This window comes from Schistocerca cancellata, chromosome 5, assembly GCF_023864275.1.
Source record: "Schistocerca cancellata isolate TAMUIC-IGC-003103 chromosome 5, iqSchCanc2.1, whole genome shotgun sequence".
NCBI classification, from domain to species: domain Eukaryota; kingdom Metazoa; phylum Arthropoda; class Insecta; order Orthoptera; family Acrididae; genus Schistocerca; species Schistocerca cancellata.
Genome location: NC_064630.1, coordinates 395,219,755 through 395,243,006, shown reverse-complemented (window position 1 = coordinate 395,243,006; position 23,252 = coordinate 395,219,755). Strand labels below are relative to the sequence as shown.

Genomic DNA, 23,252 nt, shown 5'->3' with positions numbered 1-23,252 from the left:
AAAATAAATAAATAAATAAAAATACAGACTAAACTATACACTAATTAGACAATGGGAAAAAGTGCTCAGTTTAGAGTCAAAGTCAGCAAAACTACCAGTGTCATTGCTCATAGTGACAAGTATTATCAAGTCTTTCATGCACTGTTGTAAAACACTGTCATTATTCCATGCTACCTGTGTCACTCGTGTCATATGTTTCACTAAGCTTTGACAGCCTTCTGGTGTCACTTTTTCAGCTGCTTCCTTCAAAAGGTGTTCTACTTCAGTCAGCATTTTTTTTTAAAATTTTCTGTAGCAATATGACATTTAACTTGAGCCCAAATGATTCCTATAGTGTTGAAATGACAATGGTAGGGAGGTAATCTGAGCACTTTATGCCTGTGTATTTTTTTGCTGTTTCACCTGCAAGGTAAACTAGATCTTTTGGCTGGAGTTTCAACACAAGTTCTAATAAATCTGCCCTTGTCATGTTACTGCTAAACTATATTTTATGTTTCTCTGCGCAGCAAACAATGTCATTGCCTATGTGGGCACCTAATCTTGTATAACGAAATGATATGAAGAGTTATCCATAACAGTTCTAGAGTTGTTTTGTTAAGTTTTGAAACACAGTGTCTTCAAACAATCTCACAAAAGTATTGTAATTGATTTCTTCATTGTAGTCGGACGTCTTGTTTGAACTGAATAAGAGTAGACAATTAGGAATGAAATCTTTCGATTTTCTGGCATGTGCTACAGTTATTTTTTTCCTCTACTGGTTGGAGCTGCCATACTACCACTTTTTTTAAACTGTGTCCTGCATTCCCTCATGTTTCATCAGGGTTGGTGATATTAAAATTTATCCCTACTAATACCCTAAGAAGGCAGAATTATCAGGCTGCAATATCTTGACATTCCATTAGTAACTTGCGGCCAGGAATAGATGTATAACAGAATCCTAGCTTTTTTGCTACTTATATCAAGGGTGAATTGCTATCCTGAAACAGATTCATCGCTACAAGGGTAGCTCATAGCTTTTTGAGTGTTAGATACTCCTTCCTCGAGTAATATATTTCATGATGAATCCCATCTTCTGAAAAAAGTAGATATATGTGACCCATTCCTTTAGGCGTCTCTTCTTACCTGGTGTCACCAATTCAGGTTACTCGTTTGATTCTTCTTTCACTAATTTCTACTTGCACGTCCTTCTGACTGACCATTTGCTGATTAGTAGAGCATCTGCAGTTGGTGTCACTACTTCATCCAAAGGAATGAGAGGTGCTCCTGCACCCCCCTCCCTTCTTCTCACCCTCCCTCTTTTCCCCCTCCCTCCCCTCTTTACCCCCTCCCCCTTCTCCCAGTCCCTCTTCTCCCTCTCCCTCAGAATTTGCTTTTACATAATACACGAATTCATGAGACTGACTGTGTGTATTCACATCATGCCTGATACTTTTTGAAAGCGTCTTGGTAGTGAGCAGCCTCAGTCTGCCCCTCTTTTGACTACTTTTATCACACATTGTAAGGCATGTGAAGCTCAAAGTCACCCAAATACCTTATAACAATGCCTCACAGATGACTGAATGATATAATGCTGTAAGCAGTGCAGTGGAATTGGCAATGCAGAGCTGATAGTGCCAGGCTCCCATTGTTTAATAGATGGTGGTATCCATATAGTCCACTATCTGTCAAATGACAACTAGTTTAAATCAGACTTTAGAGAATCTACTAGATATGAGGGAACTGGATTCTGGCTTGTTTTAACACTGGACAGAATAGTGAAATGATCAGCACATCATAACAATTGTTGTTGTTGTTGTTGTTGTGTTGTGGTCTTCAGTCCTGAGACTGGTTTGATGCAGCTCTCCATGCTACTCTATCCTGTGCCAGCTTCTTCATCTCCCAGTACCTACTGCAACCTACATCCTTCTGAATCTGCTTAGTGTATTCATCTCCTGGTCTCCCTCTACGATTTTTACCCTCCACGCTGCCCTCCAGTACCAAATTGGTGATCCCTTGATGCCTCAGAACATGTCCTACCAACTGATCCATTCTGCTAGTCAAATTGTGCCACAAACTCCTCTTCTCCCCAATTCTGTTCAATACCTCCTCATTAGTTATGTGATCTACCCATCTAATCTTCAGCATTCTTCTGTAGCACCACATTTCGAAAGCTTCTATTCTCTTCTTGTCTAAACTACTTATCGTCCATGTTTCACTTCCATACATGGCTACACTCCATACAAATACTTTCGGAAACGACTTCCTGACATTTAACTCTATATTCGATGTTAACAAATTTCTCTTCTTCAGAAACACTTTCCTTGCCATTGCCAGTCTAAATCTTATATCCTCTCTACTTCGACCATCATCAATTATTTTGCTCCCCAAATAGCAAAACTCCTTTACTACTTTAAGTGTCTCATTTCCTAATCTAATTCCCTCAGCATCACCCAATTTAATTCGACTACATTCCATTATCATCATTTTGCTTTTGTTGATGTTCACCTTATACCCTCCTTTCAAGACACTGTCCATTCCGTTCAACTGCTCTTCCAAGTCCTTTGCTGTCTCTGACAGAATTACAATGTTATCGGCGAACCTCAAAGTTTTTATTTCTTCTCCATGGATTTTAATACCTACTCCGAACTTTTCTTTTGTTTCCTTTACTGCTTGCTCAATATACAGATTGAATAACATCGGGGAGAGGCTACAACCCTGTCTCACTCCCTTCCTAACTGCTGCTTTCCTTTCATGTCCCTTGACTCTTATAACTGCCATCTGGTTTCTGTACAAATTGTAAATAGCCTTTCGCTCCCTGTAATTTACCCCTGCCACCTTTAGAATTTGAAAGAGAGTATTCCAGTCAACATTGTCAAAAGCTTTCTCTAAGTCTACAAATGCTAGAAACGTAGGTTTGCCTTTCCTTAATGTTTCTTCTAAGATAAGTCCTATGGTCAGTACATCTTGCTCACCAGATGGTAGAGTTTTGTTAGGCCTGGCTCTCGCAAGGCTGTCAGTAGTTCTAATGGAATGTTGTCTACTCCCGGGGCCTTGTTTCGACTTAGGTCTTTCAGTGCTCTGTCAAACTCTTCACGCAGTATCATATCTCCCATTTCATCTTCATCTACCTCCTCTTCCATTTCCATAATATTGTCCTCAAGAACATCGCCCCTGTGTAGACCCTCTATATACTCCTTCCACCTTTCTGCTTTCCCTTCTTTGCTTAGAACAGGGTTTCCATCTGAGCTCTTGATATTCATGCAAGTGGTTCTCTTTTCTCCAAAGGTCTCTTTAATTTTCCTGTAGGCAATATCTATCTTACCCCTCGTGAGATAAGCCTCTACATCCTTACATTTGTCCTCTAGCCATCCCTGCTGAGCCTTTTTGCGCTTCCTGTCGATCTCATTTTTGAGACGTTTGTATTCCTTTTTGCCTGCTTCATTTACCACATTTTTGTATTTTCTCCTTTCATCAATTAAATTCAGTATCTCTTCTGTTACCCAAGGATTTCTATTAGCTCTCGTCTTTTTACCTACTTGATCCTCTGCTGCCTTCACTATTTCATTCCTCAAAGCTACCCATTCTTCTTCTACTCTATTGCTTTCCCCCATTCCTGTCAATTGTTCCCTGACGCTCTCCCTGAAACTCTGTACAACCTCTGGTTTTTTCAGTTTATCCAGGTCCTATCTCCTTAAATTCCCACCTTTTTGCAGTTTCTTCAGTTTTAATCTACAGTTCATAACCAATAGATTGTGCTCAGAGTCCACATCAGCTCCTGGAAATGTCTTAAAATTTAAAATCTGGTTCCTAAATCTCTGTCTTACCATTATATAATCTATCTGAAACCTTTTAGTATCTTCTGGGTTCTTCCTGACCAAAAGTCTTGTTCCTCCTGCCACCGAACTTCACTAATTCCCACTATATCTAACTTTAACCTATCCATTTCCCTTTTCAAATTTTCTAACCTACCTGCCTGATTAAGGGATCTGACATTCCATCCATTTTTAAATATGGTGTAACGGAAAAACTCTTACTATGTGTCTATGTTTGGTGTCAGCTTCAGGAGGCTTGACTACAAACCAAATATGTGGCTGAGAGATGTGATTCTATTATGAACAGTGACACTGTGAGCTACCATAAATGACAAGCACAATATCAGTCTTAACTAGCAAAATATTATACTGCTAACAAATCGTTATTTTCGTCAGCAAGTGATGTGTCAGTGTGGTAATGGAAGACAGGGTGTCTTTCCATAGGTCAGTGACCATGTTTATGCACTCATATACAAACTTTTTCTGTTGTGTTTGCATTTCATTTTGTTTTGATACAGATTTCAGCACTTGAACATCCTCAGACCTGACGTCAGACAAACAATATAAGCATGGAATATATATTGTATGGGACAGAAACCCTAAGCACAACAAAGAAAACTTGTTGGTCTTCGAAAGAAAAATTATGAGAAGGATCTTTGGGTATATCCAGGAAGGGAGCTCGTGGATATGTAGAAAAAAACAAAGAATTGTATGAGCTGATGAGTCAACCGAACATCGTTCAAAAACTGAATGCTCGGAGAATAAGCTTGGCAGGCCACATTGTTAGGAGACCAGACACCTCTCGGGCAAAAGCTGTACTTATGGGAAGACCTGATGGTACCCGTCCAATCGGAAGACCCAGGAAGCGATGGGAGGAGGAGCCACAGAAAGACCTCTGCCAGCTAGCAGTCTGTAACAACTGGATCCAAAGTGCACAAGATCGCCATCTATGGAGGAGCATTGTGAGGTTGCGCATGATCTACGGGGTCCTTGATCACAGATTTGATTGATTTATTGATGGAATATACATTACTTCTCATGTTATGGGAAAGATTTGTCATAAGAATATAGAGTGTATGTTACTTCATCACATTACAGGAACAGCCAGACTTATAGGAATTTTGCAGCAGGGTATAGGAACCATACTTACAAGTTGAAGAAGAGTGCATTGGGGGGCTATTTAAATTCTGAGAAGTGTAACTTCACTTAATTAGAGAAAGCCTTAAAATCTTACTTAAGGTGCTTAAAGCCATCCTCGCATGGGACGAGGAATCCATTGTTGATGAGACACGAATGGGACATCCATCCTCGTGAGACAGCACCCGCCTCACGTGGGATGTATTAATTACCGTGACTTTTGATTACAGCCTTCTTCAGCAGCAGCTGTCAGCATTGTCTGCCTTGCAGACCACATAGATTGTTTATGAAAATGGATCTGTGTAAAATTTCTTTGTTAGCTCTATTAAAATGCACGTTCTCTCCTTATCCGTATGCTAGTCACATTGTTCTGTCTATAGTATACATAAATAAAAAGTTAAGTATCTGTGAAAATGTTATAAGATAAAAAGGAAAGTTCCATGTCCTGTCAGTAAGGACATCAGGTTATAGAACTTCATAAAATTGGAAAAAAACTCATTCCTGAGAGACAGTGCATTTATATTTACATAACATTGACTCCCCCCATGAACTCCCCCCATGAACCATGGACCTTGCCGTTGGTGGGGAGGCTTGCGTGCCTCAGCGATACAGATGGCCGTACCGTAGGTGCAACCACAACGGAGGGGTATCTGTTGAGAGGCCAGACAAACATGTGGTTCCTGAAGAGGGGCAGCAGCCTTTTCAGTAGTTGCAGGGGCAACAGTCTGGATGATTGACTGATCTGGCCTTGTAACATTAACCAAAACGGCCTTGCTGTGCTGGTACTGCGAACGGCTGAAAGCAAGGGGAAACTACAGCCGTAATTTTTCCCGAGGACATGCAGCTCTACTGTATGATTAAATGATGATGGCGTCCTCTTGGGTAAAATATTCCGGAGGTAAAATAGTCCCCCATTCGGATCTCCGGGCGGGGACTACTCAAGAGGACGTCGTTATCAGGAGAAAGGAAACTGGCGTTCTACAGATCGGAGCGTGGAATGTCAGATCACTTAATCGGGCAGGTAGGTTAGAAAATTTAAAAAGGGAGATGGATAGGTTAAAGTTAGATATAGTGGGAATTAGTGAAGTTCGGTGGCAGGAGGAACAAGACTTTTGGTCAGGTGATTACAGGGTTATAAATACAAAATCAAATAGGGGTAATGCAGGAGTAGGTTTAATAATGAATAAAAAAATAGGAGTGCGGGTTAGCTACTACAAACAGCATAGTGAACGCATTATTGTGGCCAAGATAGACACAAAGCCCATGCCTACTACAGTAGTACAAGTTTATATGCCAACTAGCTCTGCAGATGATGAAGAAATAGATGAAATGTATGACGAGATAAAAGAAATTATTCAGGTAGTGAAGGGAGACGAAAATTTAATAGTCATGGGTGACTGGAATTCGTCAGTAGGAAAAGGGAGAGAAGGAAACATAGTAGGTGAATATGGATTGGGGGGAAGGAATGAAAGAGGAAGCCGCCTTGTAGAATTTTGCACAGAGCATAAATTAATCATAGCTAACACTTGGTTCAAGAATCATGAAAGGAGGCTGTATACATGGAAGAAGCCTGGAGATACTGACAGGTTTCAGATAGATTATATAATGGTAAGACAGAGATTTAGGAACCAGGTTTTAAATTGTAAGACATTTCCTGGGGCAGATGTAGATTCTGACCACAATCTATTGGTTATGAACTGCAGATTGAAACTGAAGAAACTGCAAAAAGGTGGGAATTTAAGGAGATGGGACCTGGATAAACTGAAAGAACCAGAGGTTGTAGAGAGTTTCAGGGAGAGCATTAGGGAACAATTGACAGGAATGGGGGAAAGAAATACAGTAGAAGAAGAATGGGTAGCTCTGAGGGATGAAGTGGTGAAGGCAGCAGACGATCAAGTAGGTAAAAAGACGCGGGCTAATAGAAATCCTTGGGTAACAGAAGAAATATTGAATTTAATTGATGAAAGGAGAAAATATAAAAATGCAGTAAATGAAGCAGGCAAAAAGGAATACAAACGTCTCAAAAATGAAATCGACAGGAAGTGCAAAATGGCTAAGCAGGGATGGCTAGAGGACAAATGTAAGGATGTAGAGGCTTGTCTCACTAGGGGTAAGATAGATACTGCCTACAGGAAAATTAAAGAGACCTTTGGAGAGAAGAGAACCACTTGTATGAATATCAAGAGCTCAGATGGCAACCCAGTTCTAAGCAAAGAAGGGAAAGCAGAAAGGTGGAAGGAGTATATAGAGGGTTTATACAAGGGCGATGTACTTGAGGACAATATTATGGAAATGGAAGAGGATGTAGATGAAGATGAAATGGGAGATAAGATACTGCGTGAAGAGTTTGACAGAGCACTGAAAGACCTGAGTCAAAACAAGGCCCCGGGAGTAGACAACATTCCATTAGAACTACTGATGGCCTCAGGAGAGCCAGTCATGACAAAACTCTACCATCTGGTGAGCACGATGTATGAGACAGGCGAAATACCCTCAGACTTTAAGAAGAATATAATAATTCCAATCCCAAAGAAAGCAGGTGTTGACAGATGTGAAAGTTACTGAACTATCAGTTTAATAAGTCACAGCTGCAAAATACTAACGCGAATTCTTTACAGACGAATGGAAAAACTGGTAGAAGCCGACCTCGGGGAAGATCAGTTTGGATTCCGTAGAAATGTTGGAACACGTGAGGCAATACTGACCTTACGACTTATCTTGGAAGAAAGATTAAGAAAAGGCAAACCTACGTTTCTAGCATTTGTAGACTTAGAGAAAGCTTTTGACAATGTTGACTGGAATACTCTCTTTCAAATTCTGAAGGTGGCAGGGGTAAAATACAGGGAGCGAAAGGCTATTTACAGTTTGTACAGAAACCAGATGGCAGTTGTAAGAGTCGAGGGGCATGAAAGGGAAGCAGTGGTTGGGAAGGGAGTGAGACAGGGTTGTAGCCTCTCCCCGATGTTATTCAATATGTATATTGAGCAAGCAGTAAAGGAAACAAAAGAAAAGTTCGGAGTAGGTATTAAAATCCATGGAGAAGAAATAAAAACTTTGAGGTTCGCCGATAACATTGTAATTCTGTCAGAGACAGCAAAGGACTTGGAAGAGCAGTTGAACGGAATGGACAGTGTCTTGAAAAGAGGATATAAGATGAACATCAACAAAAGCAAAACGAGGATAATGGAATGTAGTCGAATTAAGTCGGGTGATGCTGAGGGAATTAGATTAGGAAATGAGACACTTAAAGTGGTAAAGGAGTTTTGCTATTTAGGGAGTAAAATAACTGATGATGGTCGAAGTAGAGAGGATATAAAATGTAGACTGGCAATGGCAAGGAAAGCGTTTCTCAAGAAGAGAAATTTGTTAACATCGAATATAGATTTAAGTGTCAGGAAGTCGTTTCTGAAAGTATTTGTATGGAGTGTAGCCATGTATGGAAGTGAGACATGGACGATAACTAGTTTGGACAAGAAGAGAATAGAAGCTTTCGAAATGTGGTGCTACAGAAGAATGCTGAAGATAAGGTGGGTAGATCACGTAACTAATGAGGAGGTATTGAATAGGATTGGGGAGAAGAGAAGTTTGTGGCACAACTTGACTAGAAGAAGGGATCGGTTGGTAGGACATGTTCTGAGGCATCGAGGGATCACAAATTTAGCATTGGAGGGCAGCGTGGAGGGTAAAAATTGTAGAGGGAGACCAAGAGATCAATACACTAAGCAGATTCAGAAGGATGTAGGTTGCAGTAGGTACTGGGAGATGAAGAAGCTTGCACAGGATAGAGTAGCATGGAGAGCTGCATCAAACCAGTCTCAGGACTGAAGACCTCAACAACAACAACAACATTGAATATTACAGAAAATATTTCTGTTAATTCAAATGGAAGTCCTACAACCTTCTAGAAAATGTGAAGCTGAAAAAAGAAAACTGATACAGGAAGACATTCATTGTGTCGTTATGTGGCACCTCTACGAACTACACTACACCAAATGTCTGCAAAAAATGAACCTGTATTTTATGTTACTATCTTCTGATGGGTTTAATCTTTGATATGTTATTAACTGACATTTTTTATAACAAATCCAACCAATAATGACACATTTCTTATTAATCTTCAGTGTGCTGTTTCCGTAAAAGGGTGTACTTTCATAAGATGCAAGTTATAGTATGAAAATAAACAAACATTAAAGTCTTTAACCACCAATATGATGTTTCCCATCATTTTATTACAACAAATTGTACCAATAGTGATGTGGTTTCAGGAGGTCCTCAGTATGCTGGTGCTGTGAAACAGTATATACCGGTACACATAGCAGAACCAAATGTGGGCTTCATCTGAAAACAACAAATATAATACAGCATCCCACAAGTTTTGCTTGTGACATAGAGCATTCTTCCTTCTTATTGATTCAACTTTTCATAGCATGTTACTGAAATATCACAGAAATCTTGCTCAATGCAGTCCCCAACAATCAGTCTTCCTTTCTCATTGCATCCAGTAAGTCTCCTCTGACGCAGTATTCTGGGTGACTTTTCTGGACTCTAATCCTTTCCCTAAACCTTAACTAGTCTTTTTCCTTCACCTCTCTTTCTTTGAACTTCAACCCTTCTGCCAAAAGAAGGAGCCACTGAGTAGATTTTTTATCTATACAATTACATTGTGTTTTCAAAAATTGATTATTTTCATTGATATACAAAACTTGTGTTTCATACAAGGCATTGGCACCTCAACAACAGGAAGTGACACACACAACTCTTACAGCTAACATGTCCCATGTGAAGAAGTCTTAAAGGCCATGTATTCAGTAGCTTAGAAGAACTTGAGATATACTGTCTCAGAAAAAAAGCAGAATGAGTGGAAAGGAGCAGACTGATTTTATTGAGAATTGGTTTTATGACATTTTCTATGACTTGTTATCATGCCTGACTGCTCTTTTATTTTGTGAAGAAGAATAGAATGTCTCTGCTCAGGATCCACAATTGGTTTGGCCAGTAGTTGGTTTCTTTCTGTCACTCTTAATGTGTTTTGACATTGTGAGTCGTTTTAATAAAAGGCGTCTCACGTTGTATAATTCTTATGTAACTTGATGTTTGTTAAATATTTTACAAGAGCTGTATACAGTAGCTGAATATGAATCAATCCACATTGATATTCACTGAGAAGCATAAATATAAATGTTAAATAGGTTTTTAGTGTAATTTGCATTTTACATATGTTTGAACTTCCGTGACTTCTGTTAGAGTGTGGTTTTCTTGTGCTTGGAATGCCACCTGGTGGTGCTTGAATAATTTATTTTCTCATCTGTGGCTATATTACTGACAGTTTACACTTATACTTGGTACAATCATATACTGTTTGACTATTTGACTCTTTAAGTTTATGATGTATATATTATTCATATTTACATACTGGTCTTCCATCGAGTGGTGAGTGCATATTATTTCTTATAATATATTGAGATAATGTGTACACCATGTTTTCTCTTATGACAATTTTTTTCTTGTAATGTGTGAAAAAACGTGTATCCTGTGTTCATACTTTTTGTGTTGTGACAGATCTGAGGATGGCTGATTGCCAAAACAAGTAATCAGAAATAATAAATTGTCACCAAGACAAATAATTTTGTGTATTAAGTGTCAGTGTCATTGAGGAACTTGAAAGTTGCAAGGCATCTGTTTTGCCCTCAGATATATTCACAAATCAGCTTGGGGAAGTCATGTGACAGCAGTCTGTGAAGTTTGATCTGTTAATGCGAATTTGAAATGCTTCTCAGCATAAGTGCTTGACTTGATACCGCCTGGTATACTTATGGCTAACATCACAATCTTATCTTTGTGACAATTACATCCTGAGGGAGTAACCTGCGTCCAGCAGGGCCAGCCTCCAGTGTGTATGTCAGTGATGGTACATGAGTGGTTTGCAGAATATCACAAGATACTCTTCTCAGCTGTGCTCCTGGTACACCAGATCATAATCCCTATTGAAAAAAATATGGATGGAAAAGAAATAGGGGGTTGATGAGTTGTCATGAATGTAAGATAACCTTTGGAATGTCATCCTAGCTGCTTGTGAGGAGGAGCAGAAAATGAAATCTTAACTGACCATTCCATAGACTCACTTTTTTCAGAAATGCAATTCAGCATTGAAATCATGAAGACAAGGGAAAGCGATAAATTGTGATGGAGAATCCACAGTCTTTGTTATTTTTTGGACCCAGAACACCTTACTAAGAATTATGATCATTTCACTCTGTTAATTTTATGTCCTCTACAGTGCAACAAATTAGAGCAGTAACAACAAAAACAGCACTCAAGGCGAGATTCAAACCACACATAGCAACAAACAGCCATATGCAAGCCTTTTGATAATCTAAATGATTAAACGAAAATCTCATATAAAGATGTGAAGCAAATACTAAGAGATAGAGGGGCTGGCCAGTACTTACCTCAGCTCAGTACAGCTGATAGATACACAAAAAACGGAACCGAAAATTTACGTTCCTAGCTTTCCGAACAAATGTTCCTTCATCAGGGAGGAGAGAAGGGAAAGAAAGGGAAGAAGGGAAAGTGGATTCAGTTACTCACAACCCAGGTTATGAAGCAACAGGGAAAGGAAAACAGGGAGGGTAGCAAGGATGGAGGCATGGTTGTCAGAGGGAAGCCAAAGATATTCTACTGTAAGTTCTGTGCCAGCTTCAAACCAAAGAGGATGCATACAGAAGTAAAGAGGTGTATAGTATAAAGATAAACACAACTATGTAGGATGAAAAGATGCGTGAATGACTAAAGAGGAAAGGGAAAGAGGAGAAGACTGAAGAGTAAATGGGAGTGAGGTTGTTTAATGTAGGTTCAGTCCAGGGGGATGGCGGGATGAAAGGATGTGTTGGAGTGTAAGTTCCCATCTCCGCAGTTCAGAGGGACTGGTGTTGGGTGGGAGAAGCCAAATGGCACGTACGGTGTAGCTGGTTCCTAGGTCCCTAGAATTATGCTGGAGGGCATCCTCTGCTACTGGGTGTTGGACATCTCCTAGGTGGACAGTTCGTCTGTGTAAAACATACACAATTCAAGGCAGGGCCACGTGTGAAACTGCACATGTCCTTTATCAGCTGACATGCCTGCACTCCACAGCCTTTTACATCGGTATGACGACAACTAAACTGGCTGAGCACATGAACGGACACAGACGAACTGTCCGCCTAGGAGATGTCCAATACCAGTAATGGAGCATGCCCTCCAGCATAATTCTAGGGACCTAGGAACCTGCCACACCGTATGTGCCATTTGGCTTCTCCCACCCAACACCAGTCCCTCTGAACTGCGGGGATGGGAACTTACACTCCAACATGGCTTCCCTCTGACAACTATGCCTCCATCCTTGCTACCCTCCCTGTTTTCCTTTCCCTGTTGCTTCATAACCTGGGTTGTGAGTAACTGAATCCAATTTCCCTTCTTCCCTTTCTTTCCCTTCTCTCCTCCCTGATGAAGGAACATTTGTTCGGAAAGCTAGGAACGTAAATTTTCGGTTCTGTTTTTTGTGTATCTATCGGCTGTACTGAGCTGAGGTAAGTACTGGCCAGCCCCTCTTGATAATCTCTCTGTCATGTGACTGCAGCACTGTGAAGTTTGATCTGTTTATGTGAATTTATGTTCGTTTTGCTGAATTAAGAATTTATGACCCTATTATGCCTTTACTCATCATAACCAAAGTGGTTTCATCTTTCAGTTCTGTAATAATAGGAATAATAGTAAAGTAAGAATTAGTGTAATAACAGGAATCAGACAATGCAGTTCATCTTGTAAATTTTTAGATAGTACACTCTTAGTGCCCAATTCCAAGAAGGTGGAGCTCTTTAATCAAATTCCCTACTACAAATGTTTGTACTTTTAAGAGCAGTACTGTTCACAATTTTATGTGAGGCTTCCACATAAATTGGAAGCTCAGATTACAGCTTGGCCCATTTTTTCTAATGTGTACAGCTGAAGATCTCCAAGCTGCTTTCTTATAGTGATCAATTAATTAAGTGGCAAATTTGATGGGAAGGAACTGCTTAGTTCACCATTGTTATTTTTGTTGTTGTTGTTGTTGTGGTCTTCAGTCCTGGGACAGGTTTGATGCAGCTCTCCTTGCTACTCTATCCTGTGCAAGCTTCTTCATCTACCAGTACGTACTGCAACCTACATCCTTCTGAATCTGCTTAGTGTATTCACTTCTTGGTCTCCCTCTATGATTTTTACCCTCCACGCTGCCCTCCAATACTAAATTGGTGATCCCTTGATGCCTCAGAACATGTCCTACCAACCGATCCCTTCTTCTAGTCAAGTTATGGCACAAACTTCTCTTCTCCCCAATCCTATTCAATACCTCCTCATTAGTTATGTGATCTACACATCTGATCTTCAGCATTCTTCTGTAGCACCACATTTCAAAAGCTTCTATTCTCTTCTTGTCTGAACTATTTACCGTCCACGTTTCACTTCCATACATAGCTACACTCCATACAAATACTTTCAGAAATGACCTCCTGACACTTAAATCTATACTCGATATTAACAAATTTCTCTTCTTCAGAAATGCTTTCCTTGCCATTGCCAGTCTACATTTTATATCCTCTGTACTTCTCACCATTATCAGTTATTTTGCTACCCAAATAGCAAAACTCCTTTACCACTTTAAGTGCCTCATTTCCTAATCTAGTTCCCTCAGCATCACCCGACTTAATTCGACTACATTCCATCCTCGTTTTGCTTTTGTTGATGGTCATCTTATATCCTCCTTTTAAGACACTGTCCATTCCATTCAGCTGCTCTTGCAGGTCCTTTGCAGTCTCTGATAGAATTCCAATGTCATTGCCGAACCTCGAAGTATTTATTTTTCTCCATGGATTTTAATTCCTACTCCGAATTTTTCTTTTGTTTCCTTTATGCTTGCTCAATATTCAGATTGAATAACATTGGGGAGAGGCTACAACCCTGTCTCACTCCCTTCCCAACTACTGCTTCCCTTTCATGTCCCTCGACTCTTATAACTGCCATCTGGTTTCTGTACAAATTGTAAATAGCCATTCACTCCCTGTATTTTACCCCTGCCAGCTTCAGAATTTGAAAGAGAGTATTCCAGTCAACATTGTCAAAAGCTTTCTCTGAGTCTACAAATGCTGGAAATGTAGGTTTGCCTTTCCTTAATCTTTCTTCTAAGATAAGTCGTAGCATCAGTATTGCTTAACATGTTCCAATATTTCTACGGAATCCAAACTTATCTTCCCCGAGGTCGGCTTCGACCAATTTTTCCATTCGTCTGTAAAAAATTCGCGTTAGTATTTTGCAGTTGTCACTTATTAAACTGATAGTTCGGTAATTTTCATATTTGTAACACCTGCTTTCTTTGGGATTGGAATTATTATATTCTTCTCGAAGTCTGAGGGTATTTCGCCTGTCTCATACATCTTGCTCACCAGATGGTAGAGTTTTGTCAGGACTGGCTCTCCTAAGGCTGTCCGTATTTCTAATGGAATGTTGTCTACTCCCGGGGCCTTGTTTCTACTCAGGTCTTTCAGTGCTCTGTCAAAGTCTTCACGCAGTATCATATCTCCCATTTCATCTTCATCCACATCCTCTTCCGTTTCCATAATATTGTCCTTAAGTACATCGCCCTTGTATAGACCCTCTATATACTCCTTCCACCTTTCTGCTTTCTCTTCTTTGCTTAGAACTGGGATTCCATCTGAGCTCTTGATATTCATACGAGTGGTTCTCTTTTCTCCAAAGGTATCTTTAATTTTCCTGTAGGCAGTATCTATCTAACCCCTCTTGAGATAAGCCTCTACATCCTTACATTTGTCCTCTAGCTATCCCTGCTTAGCCATTTTGCACTTCTTGTCAATCTCATTTTTGAGACGTTTGTTTTCCTTTTTGCCTGCTTCATTTACTGCATTTTTGTATTTTCTCCTTTCATCAATTAAATTCAGTATTTCTTCTGTTACCCAAGGATTTCTACTAGCCCTCGTCTTTTTACCTACTTGATCCTCTGCTGCCTTCACTGCTTCATCCCTCAAAGCTACCCATTCTTCTTCTACTGTATTTCTTTCCCCCATTCCTGTCAATTGTTCCCTTATGCTCTCCCTGAAACTCCGCACAACTTCTGGTTTAGTCAGTTTATCCAGGTCCCATCTCCTTAAATTCCCACCTTTTTGCAGTTTCTTCAGTTTTAATCTACAGTTCATAACCAATAGATTGTGCTCAGAGTCCACATCAGCCCCTGGAAATGTCTTACAATTTAAAACCTGGTTCCTAAATCTCTGTCTTACCATTATATAATCTATCTGAAACCTTCTAATATCTCCAGGCTTCTTCCATGTATACAGCCTTCTTTTATGATTCTTGAACCAAGTGTTAGCTATGATTAAGTTATGCTCTGTGCAAAATTCTACCAGGCGGCTTCCTCTTTCATTCTTCTCCCCAATCCATATTCACCTACTACATTTCCTTCTCCCTCTTTTCCTACTATTGAATTCCATTCACCATGACTATTAAATTTTTGTCTCCCTTCACTATCTGAATAATTTCTTTTATCTCATTATACATTTCATCAATTTCTTCATCATCTGCAGAGCTAGTCGGCATATAAACTTGTACTACTGTGGTAGGCGTGGGCTTCGTATCAATCTTGGCTACAATAATGCGTTCACTATGCTGTTTGTAGTAGCTTACCTGCATTCCTATTTTTTTATTCATTATTAAACCTACTCCTGCATTACCCCTATTTGATTTTGTATTTATAACCCTGTATTCATCTGACCAAAAGCCTTGTTCCTCCTGCCACCGAACTTCATTAATTCCCACTATATCTAACTTTAACCTATCCATTTCCCTTTCCAAATTTTGTAACCTACCTGCCCGATTCAGGGATCTGACATTCCACGCTCCGATCCGTAGAACGCCAGTTTTCTTTCTCCTGATAACGATGTCCTCCTGAGTAGTCCCCACCCGGAGATCCAAATGGGGGACTATTTTACCTTCGGAATATTTTACCCAAGAGGACGCCATCATCATTTAATCATACAATAAAGCTGCATGACCTCAGGAAAAATTACGGCTGTAGTTTCCCCTTGCTTTGATCCATTTGCAGTACCAGCACAGCAAGGCCATTTTGGTTAGTGTTACAAGGCCTGATCAGTCAATCATACAGACTGATGCCCCTGCAACTACTGCAAAGGCTGCTGCCCTTCTTCAGGAACTACATGTTTGTCTGGCCTCTCAACAGATACCCCTCCGTTGTGGTTGCACCTACGGTTCGGCTATCTGTATCGCTGAGGCACGCAAGCCTCCCCACCAACAGCAAGGTCCATTTTTCATGGGAGGGAGTTCACTATTAATGTACTGAAAGTCTAGTGTATAAATCAACTGCCTGGAGAAACAGGTGAAAGCATACTGTCATTTTTTTTTTCAAAAAATATTTTTGTATTCATAGTTTTTGTATTCTCTGAAGGAAATGTATCAAGGCAAGAAAAAATTGATTTTTCCCTGAATGTTATTGTGATATTAGTTTAGTGTTGGGACTGTGTGCCACCATGCTAATACCTTGCTACCTGTTGCAGATTGAATACAAAAGTGACGGTTCTGTATATGTGGTACCTGTTTTGACAGATTCTTTGAAGTACATTGCAGACCTTGTGAGCAAACAGAAAGTGCCAAGTCTTAAGCTTAAACATAAAAGATCAAGATCAAAGCACATGGATAAGAAATTTATACCAGCACACTTGCAACACAGTCTTGAAAGTTTTGTCAAAAGTCACCCCAAGGTATGAATGTTTTCATTTTGTTTTTTCTCTTCCACTGTTTAATAAACTGAAATCAACATTTGCGAATAATGGTGCCTTGGTAAAATATTTGTACTAACTGAAAGTAAAAAATTATTGTCTTATATGGAGATTGCATGTATGCTCTGCGCATCATTGCTAAAGCTGTTTGTTCTGAATTGAATATTTTAAGCATTACAAAATATTTATAGTAACAAAATGCATAGGTTAGATAAAAAGAAGGCTTCCCAGTTGGAAGTTACAGCTTTAAATCAATAATTATTGAAGAAAAATAGTTTTCATAAACGACGGGCGTTCAGTAAATAATGTGACACATTTTTTCCTCAGCCAGTTTCAGTTGGAAAAATGTGGAATTTGTTGAGGGACAATGTAGAATATTCTCTATAGTTTCATGAGGTTCTGATAGATGACGGCACCATATGTAGCCTTCAAAATCATGTCTGTAATGGAGATATGTTCCAAGCAGAGAGCTGTTATTGAGTTTCTTTTGGCAGAAAACCAGAGGATCGAATATTAGTATGTGCTTGCAAAATGTCTGTGGAGACCTGTCACTTAACAGAAACACAGAGAATAGTTGGGTGAGGCATCTGTCATCATCGCAACAAGGTCGCACAAACTTGTCCGTTCTCCTGCTTGCCAGCCAGCTGCACATAGCTGGGACTGCTGCAGTGTGGGAATGTGCGGACACTCTCATTCGAGGTGATCGACTGATCACAGTCAAATGCTTCACTGGACAACTGTATGTTTATATTGATAGTGCTGACACACTCGGCCACCAGTGGGGGCACTCAAAGGTGTATGCCCAATAAGTTCCTCACCATATGACAGAAGATCACAAAGAGTAATAAAGGACCTTCTGTGTGGAATTGCTTGTTTGTTAGGAGGGTGATCATTGTCACAGGTGGTGAAACATGGGTTACATTACCTCTCTTCTGAAGAAAAAGTTCAAAGTCTTGGCTCTGAAGGGGTTATTCTGTTTGATGTCTGCCGTCGTGGTGAAACAATTAACTCTGAAGTGTATTGTGATAACCTCTGGAAATTGAAGATATGACTTCAGTGTGTTCGTCATCACAACAGTGCAAACAAACTACTACTACTCCATAAAACCACATCTGAGAAGAACTCTCAAAAAATGATTTGGCTGTTCTTCTTCATCCACACTACATTTCGGACCTCACTCCTTCCAACTTCCCTCTGTTTGGCCCAATGAAGGATGCACTCCATGGGAAGCAGTATGTTGATGGGAGGTTGTTGACGTAGCTAAACATTGGCTCCGACATTGACCAGGAGAGTGGTACTGTGTGGGCATACAGGCCTTCCCAGTAAGGTGGCATAAGGCCATCATACTGATTAGATTAAGTTGAAAAACGAGGTTTTGTAGCCAAAACATGGGGAGCAATGCGTTGTATTGGAATCCTGAATAAAATCATCCCGCTTTCAGAAAAAAAATGTATTGCATTACCCATTGAGCATCCTTCATATATGGTTTTCACCAAGAATGGAGTATAATATGGTATATTGGAATCCTGCATGAAACCAATGTGCTTTCAGAAAAAAACTGTATTATATTACTTGTTGAATGCCCCTCATATTTGGTTTTCACCTTAATCAGTATATTACAGTGGCACCGTATCAAGTTATATAATACATGGTGTCTTAGATGAAGCACTTCTAATTTGAAATGTCTTTAAACAATGCATAATCAACATATAAAAAGATTCATACAACAATGTATACACAAAGTTTTGAAGATTCATTTGTTCAATCTCATGTTTTTACAGGAGCTCTGTTAGTGGCATAGAGGTTGTCTACTTGATTTCTCTTCAGGTATTCTTTGGCATCTATAGCGTAACTGTCTCAGTTGTAGCTCTAATCCTCCCATGAAGCTGTTCCCAAATTTGTCTCTTTGGTGTAGTACACTCTGTCCTTGACATATCACCACAAGAAGAAATCCAAGGGAGTAATGTCAGGTGACGAGGGTGGCCATGAGATTGGTGGTCCAATCCATCATATGAGAATGAGTCACTTTGGTGGTCCAATCTATCATTATGGGGATTTGTCACTTAAATACATTACAAACTTCCATTTGCCAATGTAGAGTTGCCAAATCCAGCTGGAAGAAGAGATGTGGGTGTTGATGTGTTACCTGAGAGGACACGAAATTAACCGGCATATCAAGATTTGAGTGATCAGTGATAGTTGTTTCTGCAAATAAAGACATCCAGTAATTTCACTAAACCACCCCAAACAACCTTGTCATTTTCTCTTGTATGTAATATGTAATTTTCAGGATAAAAGTTTATGATCGCCATTAATTTTTTGATTATTTTGCTGCTTCTTGATCTAACTGTGCAGCAAACCCATGTCTTTTCTTTGTAGTCATAATCCGTCTCCTCTCCAACTCTGTTTCTGCTGGAAACTGGGAAATGTTCACTAGTCTTAAGCTCTACTAAATGATCAGAACATTGCCTCATAAACCTTGTGTACTGAACGTTAGTTTACAGTCGGGAAACGCTTTGTAACTATTTAGGCTATTATATGCAACCTGTATGACATGACATGAATGTTAGCTCTCCTTATTTTTAATGACAGTTCAGCTGCTTCCTTCTTGTTTCCACAACATAATGCTGGTTGTCACAGTGCTCGTTTTCTACACTGTGCTGCACATATCTGAGCTGGGACAAAACTACATGGAATAAACCATTCAAATCAGCGGGTACCGCAACTGCTTTGGTCACCTTTTTCAGAAATGCTGTGTCCATCAGCACAGATGAGGCAAATCTCCAAAAAACAAGTCTAAACTCATTATTCAAACTGAAAAATATTTTCGTGATGGTGATCATAACTCGTCAATACTATAGGTGTTTTGCAACAAATCACTTCACCAAATTGATATGTTACATTACTACCTTTGGGCTGTTTTTTTTTTTTTTTTTTTTTTTTAAAGTTCATGGCCTGATGAGGATGCTCACTACTCAGATTCGTACCTTGTGTCTGTCTTATTAGCCTTTACACTGAGATGAAATGTTCCTCATCATAAACTTAGCGAAAAAGTTATTGTCTGTATTGATGCTCTGAAGCGTGTTTTCAGCAAACATTGCTCATTTGGGTTTGTCACTATGTTTCAACTTGCATAAAAATTGCACTTTGTATGCATAAAGCTTTAGGTGCTTATCTAGCACATCATGGAGCGTTGATTTTGGGACACCAAGCACAAGTGATGACATACAAATGAATTTCTTAGGGCTTCTTGCAAATTCATGGAAATGACAAAGTCCTACATACAGACTGTTTTGACCCTGTGCCACATTGCGAATCCAAATATGACAAAAGCTGACAATAATCTCATACTTGATAAAAGGAGTTTCAGAAAACGTATATCAAGTTCTTCTGGGAAATACATCACAACAACCAAGGCATTAATTGAGTGGCGCCAGTGCATTGAGGAAATGCAACAGAAAAGAATCGGATCAAAGAAGTGGATTGACTCCCGAATGTGGTCCCAGTGGTGGCTGTGGAAGACCACCATGCCCTCACCTCTCTCTTACGACACTTAGTAGGAGAAAAGGTACCACATTTTATGGCAATGAGAATGGTTGGGCAGAATAAGCAAGAGATCACAGAGATGATTGTTGACCCAATACATCAGGAGGTAATAGAGTGTGTTGGAGAAGAGGTACATCGACCTGTAGCACCAACAACCACCACCAGCCAAATGTACCAGGAAGAATGGACTTGGCTAACTCGGACTTATGAAGCAGCCATCAAATGACAGTCCAGTTCACGACCAACACAGGTACAACCAACTGCAGTGCCAATTATAATGCCTGTAGAAAAACAGACATTTGGAGGACAGAAGAACACTCCAGTGTGTTTTTGCTGTGGATGCACTGGACATTTCTTGTGGTACTGCAGAGAAACAACGTGAGTTTCTGACAACTTCTACACTGCCAGATGTCTATCATCTCATTTCCAAATTTGCTGATGCCAATCTCCATTGCCGACAGAGGTACTAGCCACTTACTTAGCCACTGACTTTAGGAAAACTAAGTGAGGCAACCATCTTTGGAGATGAGGCCGCCAAAGATGTAAATCCTCCATGGATGACCATTATCAAGATGTTAGAAAATAATGTTAATGTCATCAATGATGGCCAACCTTTCCAGCTGCTAGTTGAACAGGCTACATTTTCTGTATTGTCAGATGCTTGTCTTTGTCAGTTAAGGAAGACTATGTTTTGTGATACGGAAGCGAATGTGCTGAAATTCATCCACTGACAGACATTTATATTGCAAGAGTAACTGTCAGTGGTAGAACGAGGGCCTTCAGATTTGTCATTTTTAATGGAATGTATTCATAACATAATTTTCAGATGGGACTTCTTGAAGGCATCAGAAGCAATCAAAAACTGCGAAGATCAGGGCTACAGAATGGCAAAGCTATTCCAACTAGCACACATAACAGAGATTGCTCTGGGCACTTGTTTGCTGTAGAAGATTTGTTATTCTTCCATCATCAATACAAGTTCTACTCATCATTCTAGATGCTCAATTAAAATTTGAAGCTTCTCTCAATTGAAAAAAGCTATTTAACCTCACAAAAGAAATCTGCATGCTAATGATGATCTAAGCATTGTAGATGGTCAGGGAGAACTCTGTATCACTACTTGTCATGAGCAGCCACATCTCACCCACACCCCTAAGGGTATGAGTTTAGCAACAGCTGAACCAGTCCAGGAGAGGCAGTTTAGTGTTATTGATGAAGAATCATGCTCCACTACCACTGCAGGCATGCAGTCGAGGAATCTATTGTTAAACTGCCTGACCAAGGAACAATGTTGGTGAGAGACATCTGTTCTGGCCCATGGGAAAACATCATGTCAACACCTCTGGATCATCCACCAATTGGCCAGCACTCGTATAGTGTCACCAGCTGAACGACAGATAATCCAGGAGGAAGTGGAGAATATGCTGCTATATGACATCATTAAACTTCAAAGATTCTGTGGTCCTCTCCTGTGGATCTTTCGAAGAAGGATGTCACATGGCATTTCTGCATAACTGCTGACAACTGAACAATCATGAAGAAAGATGTCTGTCCATTACCTCACTCTGATGACACAGTAGACTGCTTGAAAGGAGCAGAGTACTTCTCAACTATGGCCATGAAGGCAGGCTACTAGCAAATTGAGATTGATGAGGTTGGCCAGGAAATGACTGTTTTCATAACTCTTGATGGCCACACTGTGTAATGCTTCAGTCATCTTCGAACGTATGAGGTACAACCTGCTTGGGCACCTTAAATGGGCTTCTTAAATGGGCTGTCTGATGATGTTCTTTTTTCAAAGTCTTTTGAAGAACATCCTTGTTGCCTAGTAACTCTGTTGAAGTGTGTTCAGATATAGACCTCCTCTTGATCTGAAAAAGTGCCTCTTTGCTGCCCACGAAAAAGAAAAATCTTGGAGCATCTGTAGTGATGTGCACATAAGAAGGGGTGATGCAGAGTAGCAAGAAGCAGTGAACCACATGACGCTCCAGCCAGTAGCATCATTCTGCTGCATCTGCCTGTAGTGCATGCATCGAGGTGTGTGTAGAAAGTCTAGTATTGATTTTAATATTAGTTTAAATATTGTGAGGTTATGTAGCTACTATAGTGTGAATTGTGGATGGCATAAGGCAAACAAGAAAAATGTGATATTAAAAAGTGACAGAGGTACGTAGACTGAATCAGAAGCAGAGAAACAGTGTCAGTATATAGCACTCACCCCTGCATTGCCAGTTACCAGGGTAGGCAACAGCTGGAGTGAGAAATGTGCAGCAGGGGCAGAGCACACACTGGCACCACTGCAAAGTATTCTCTCTCTCTCTCTCTGCACAGAATGCATCACACTATCATTGTCTTATGCACATTCCACTATTTACAAATCTTTAACATAATGCAGTGCTTCAGCAACTGTGAATTGTTCAGACAATAAGAAATTCAGCCTTCACTTGCAACTGAAGCCTGAATTTCTTATTGTAACATTCCTCTGTAGTGAGTGGCAATGAGATCTGTCCCAATTCTAAGTAAAAAAAAAAAAAAAAAAAAAAAGGTGGTCACAGATTTTCAGACTCCTCAGCACATTCATGATGTGAATTTTCTTGCTATTTCCTTGCAGCACCAGCAATTCATGGAGTTCTGTACAAAGGTGCATCCCTTGCAAGAACTACTGCAGGGAGATTTCAAATTGTGCTGGAATGAGGTGCAAGAAGGATCTTTCTGTGTGCTTAAGGAGGTGCTGACATTTTATCCAGTTCTAGCATTGTGCAGTGAGAATGATGGAGACTGAACTTCATGCCTAGCTTTTAGATAAGGGGGAGGTGCAGTTGTAATACAAACACAGGAAGGTGTTAAAAAGATGATAGTGACTGATTCCAGACTTCTCTTCAAGCCCAAGAAAGAGCACTTTGCATTTGTTTGGGCCATCAAGAAGTTCCGGGGGTATTTATTTGGCAAACCATTCTTT

General features: G+C 40.0%; 1 protein-coding gene across 2 annotated transcripts in view; it reads left to right on the top strand.

Moving 5' to 3' along the window:
* Positions 1–23,252, top strand: part of LOC126187710 (uncharacterized) — a 130,953-nt gene that overhangs the window by 17,269 nt on the left and 90,432 nt on the right. Inside the window, exon 3 of one of the 2 annotated variants that reach the window (XM_049928955.1) lies at positions 16,526–16,729. In XM_049928955.1, the coding sequence (XP_049784912.1) occupies positions 16,526–16,729 (204 nt within the window). The remainder of the gene's footprint in view (positions 1–16,525; positions 16,730–23,252) is intronic. The other variant, XM_049928956.1, reaches the window with a different exon arrangement.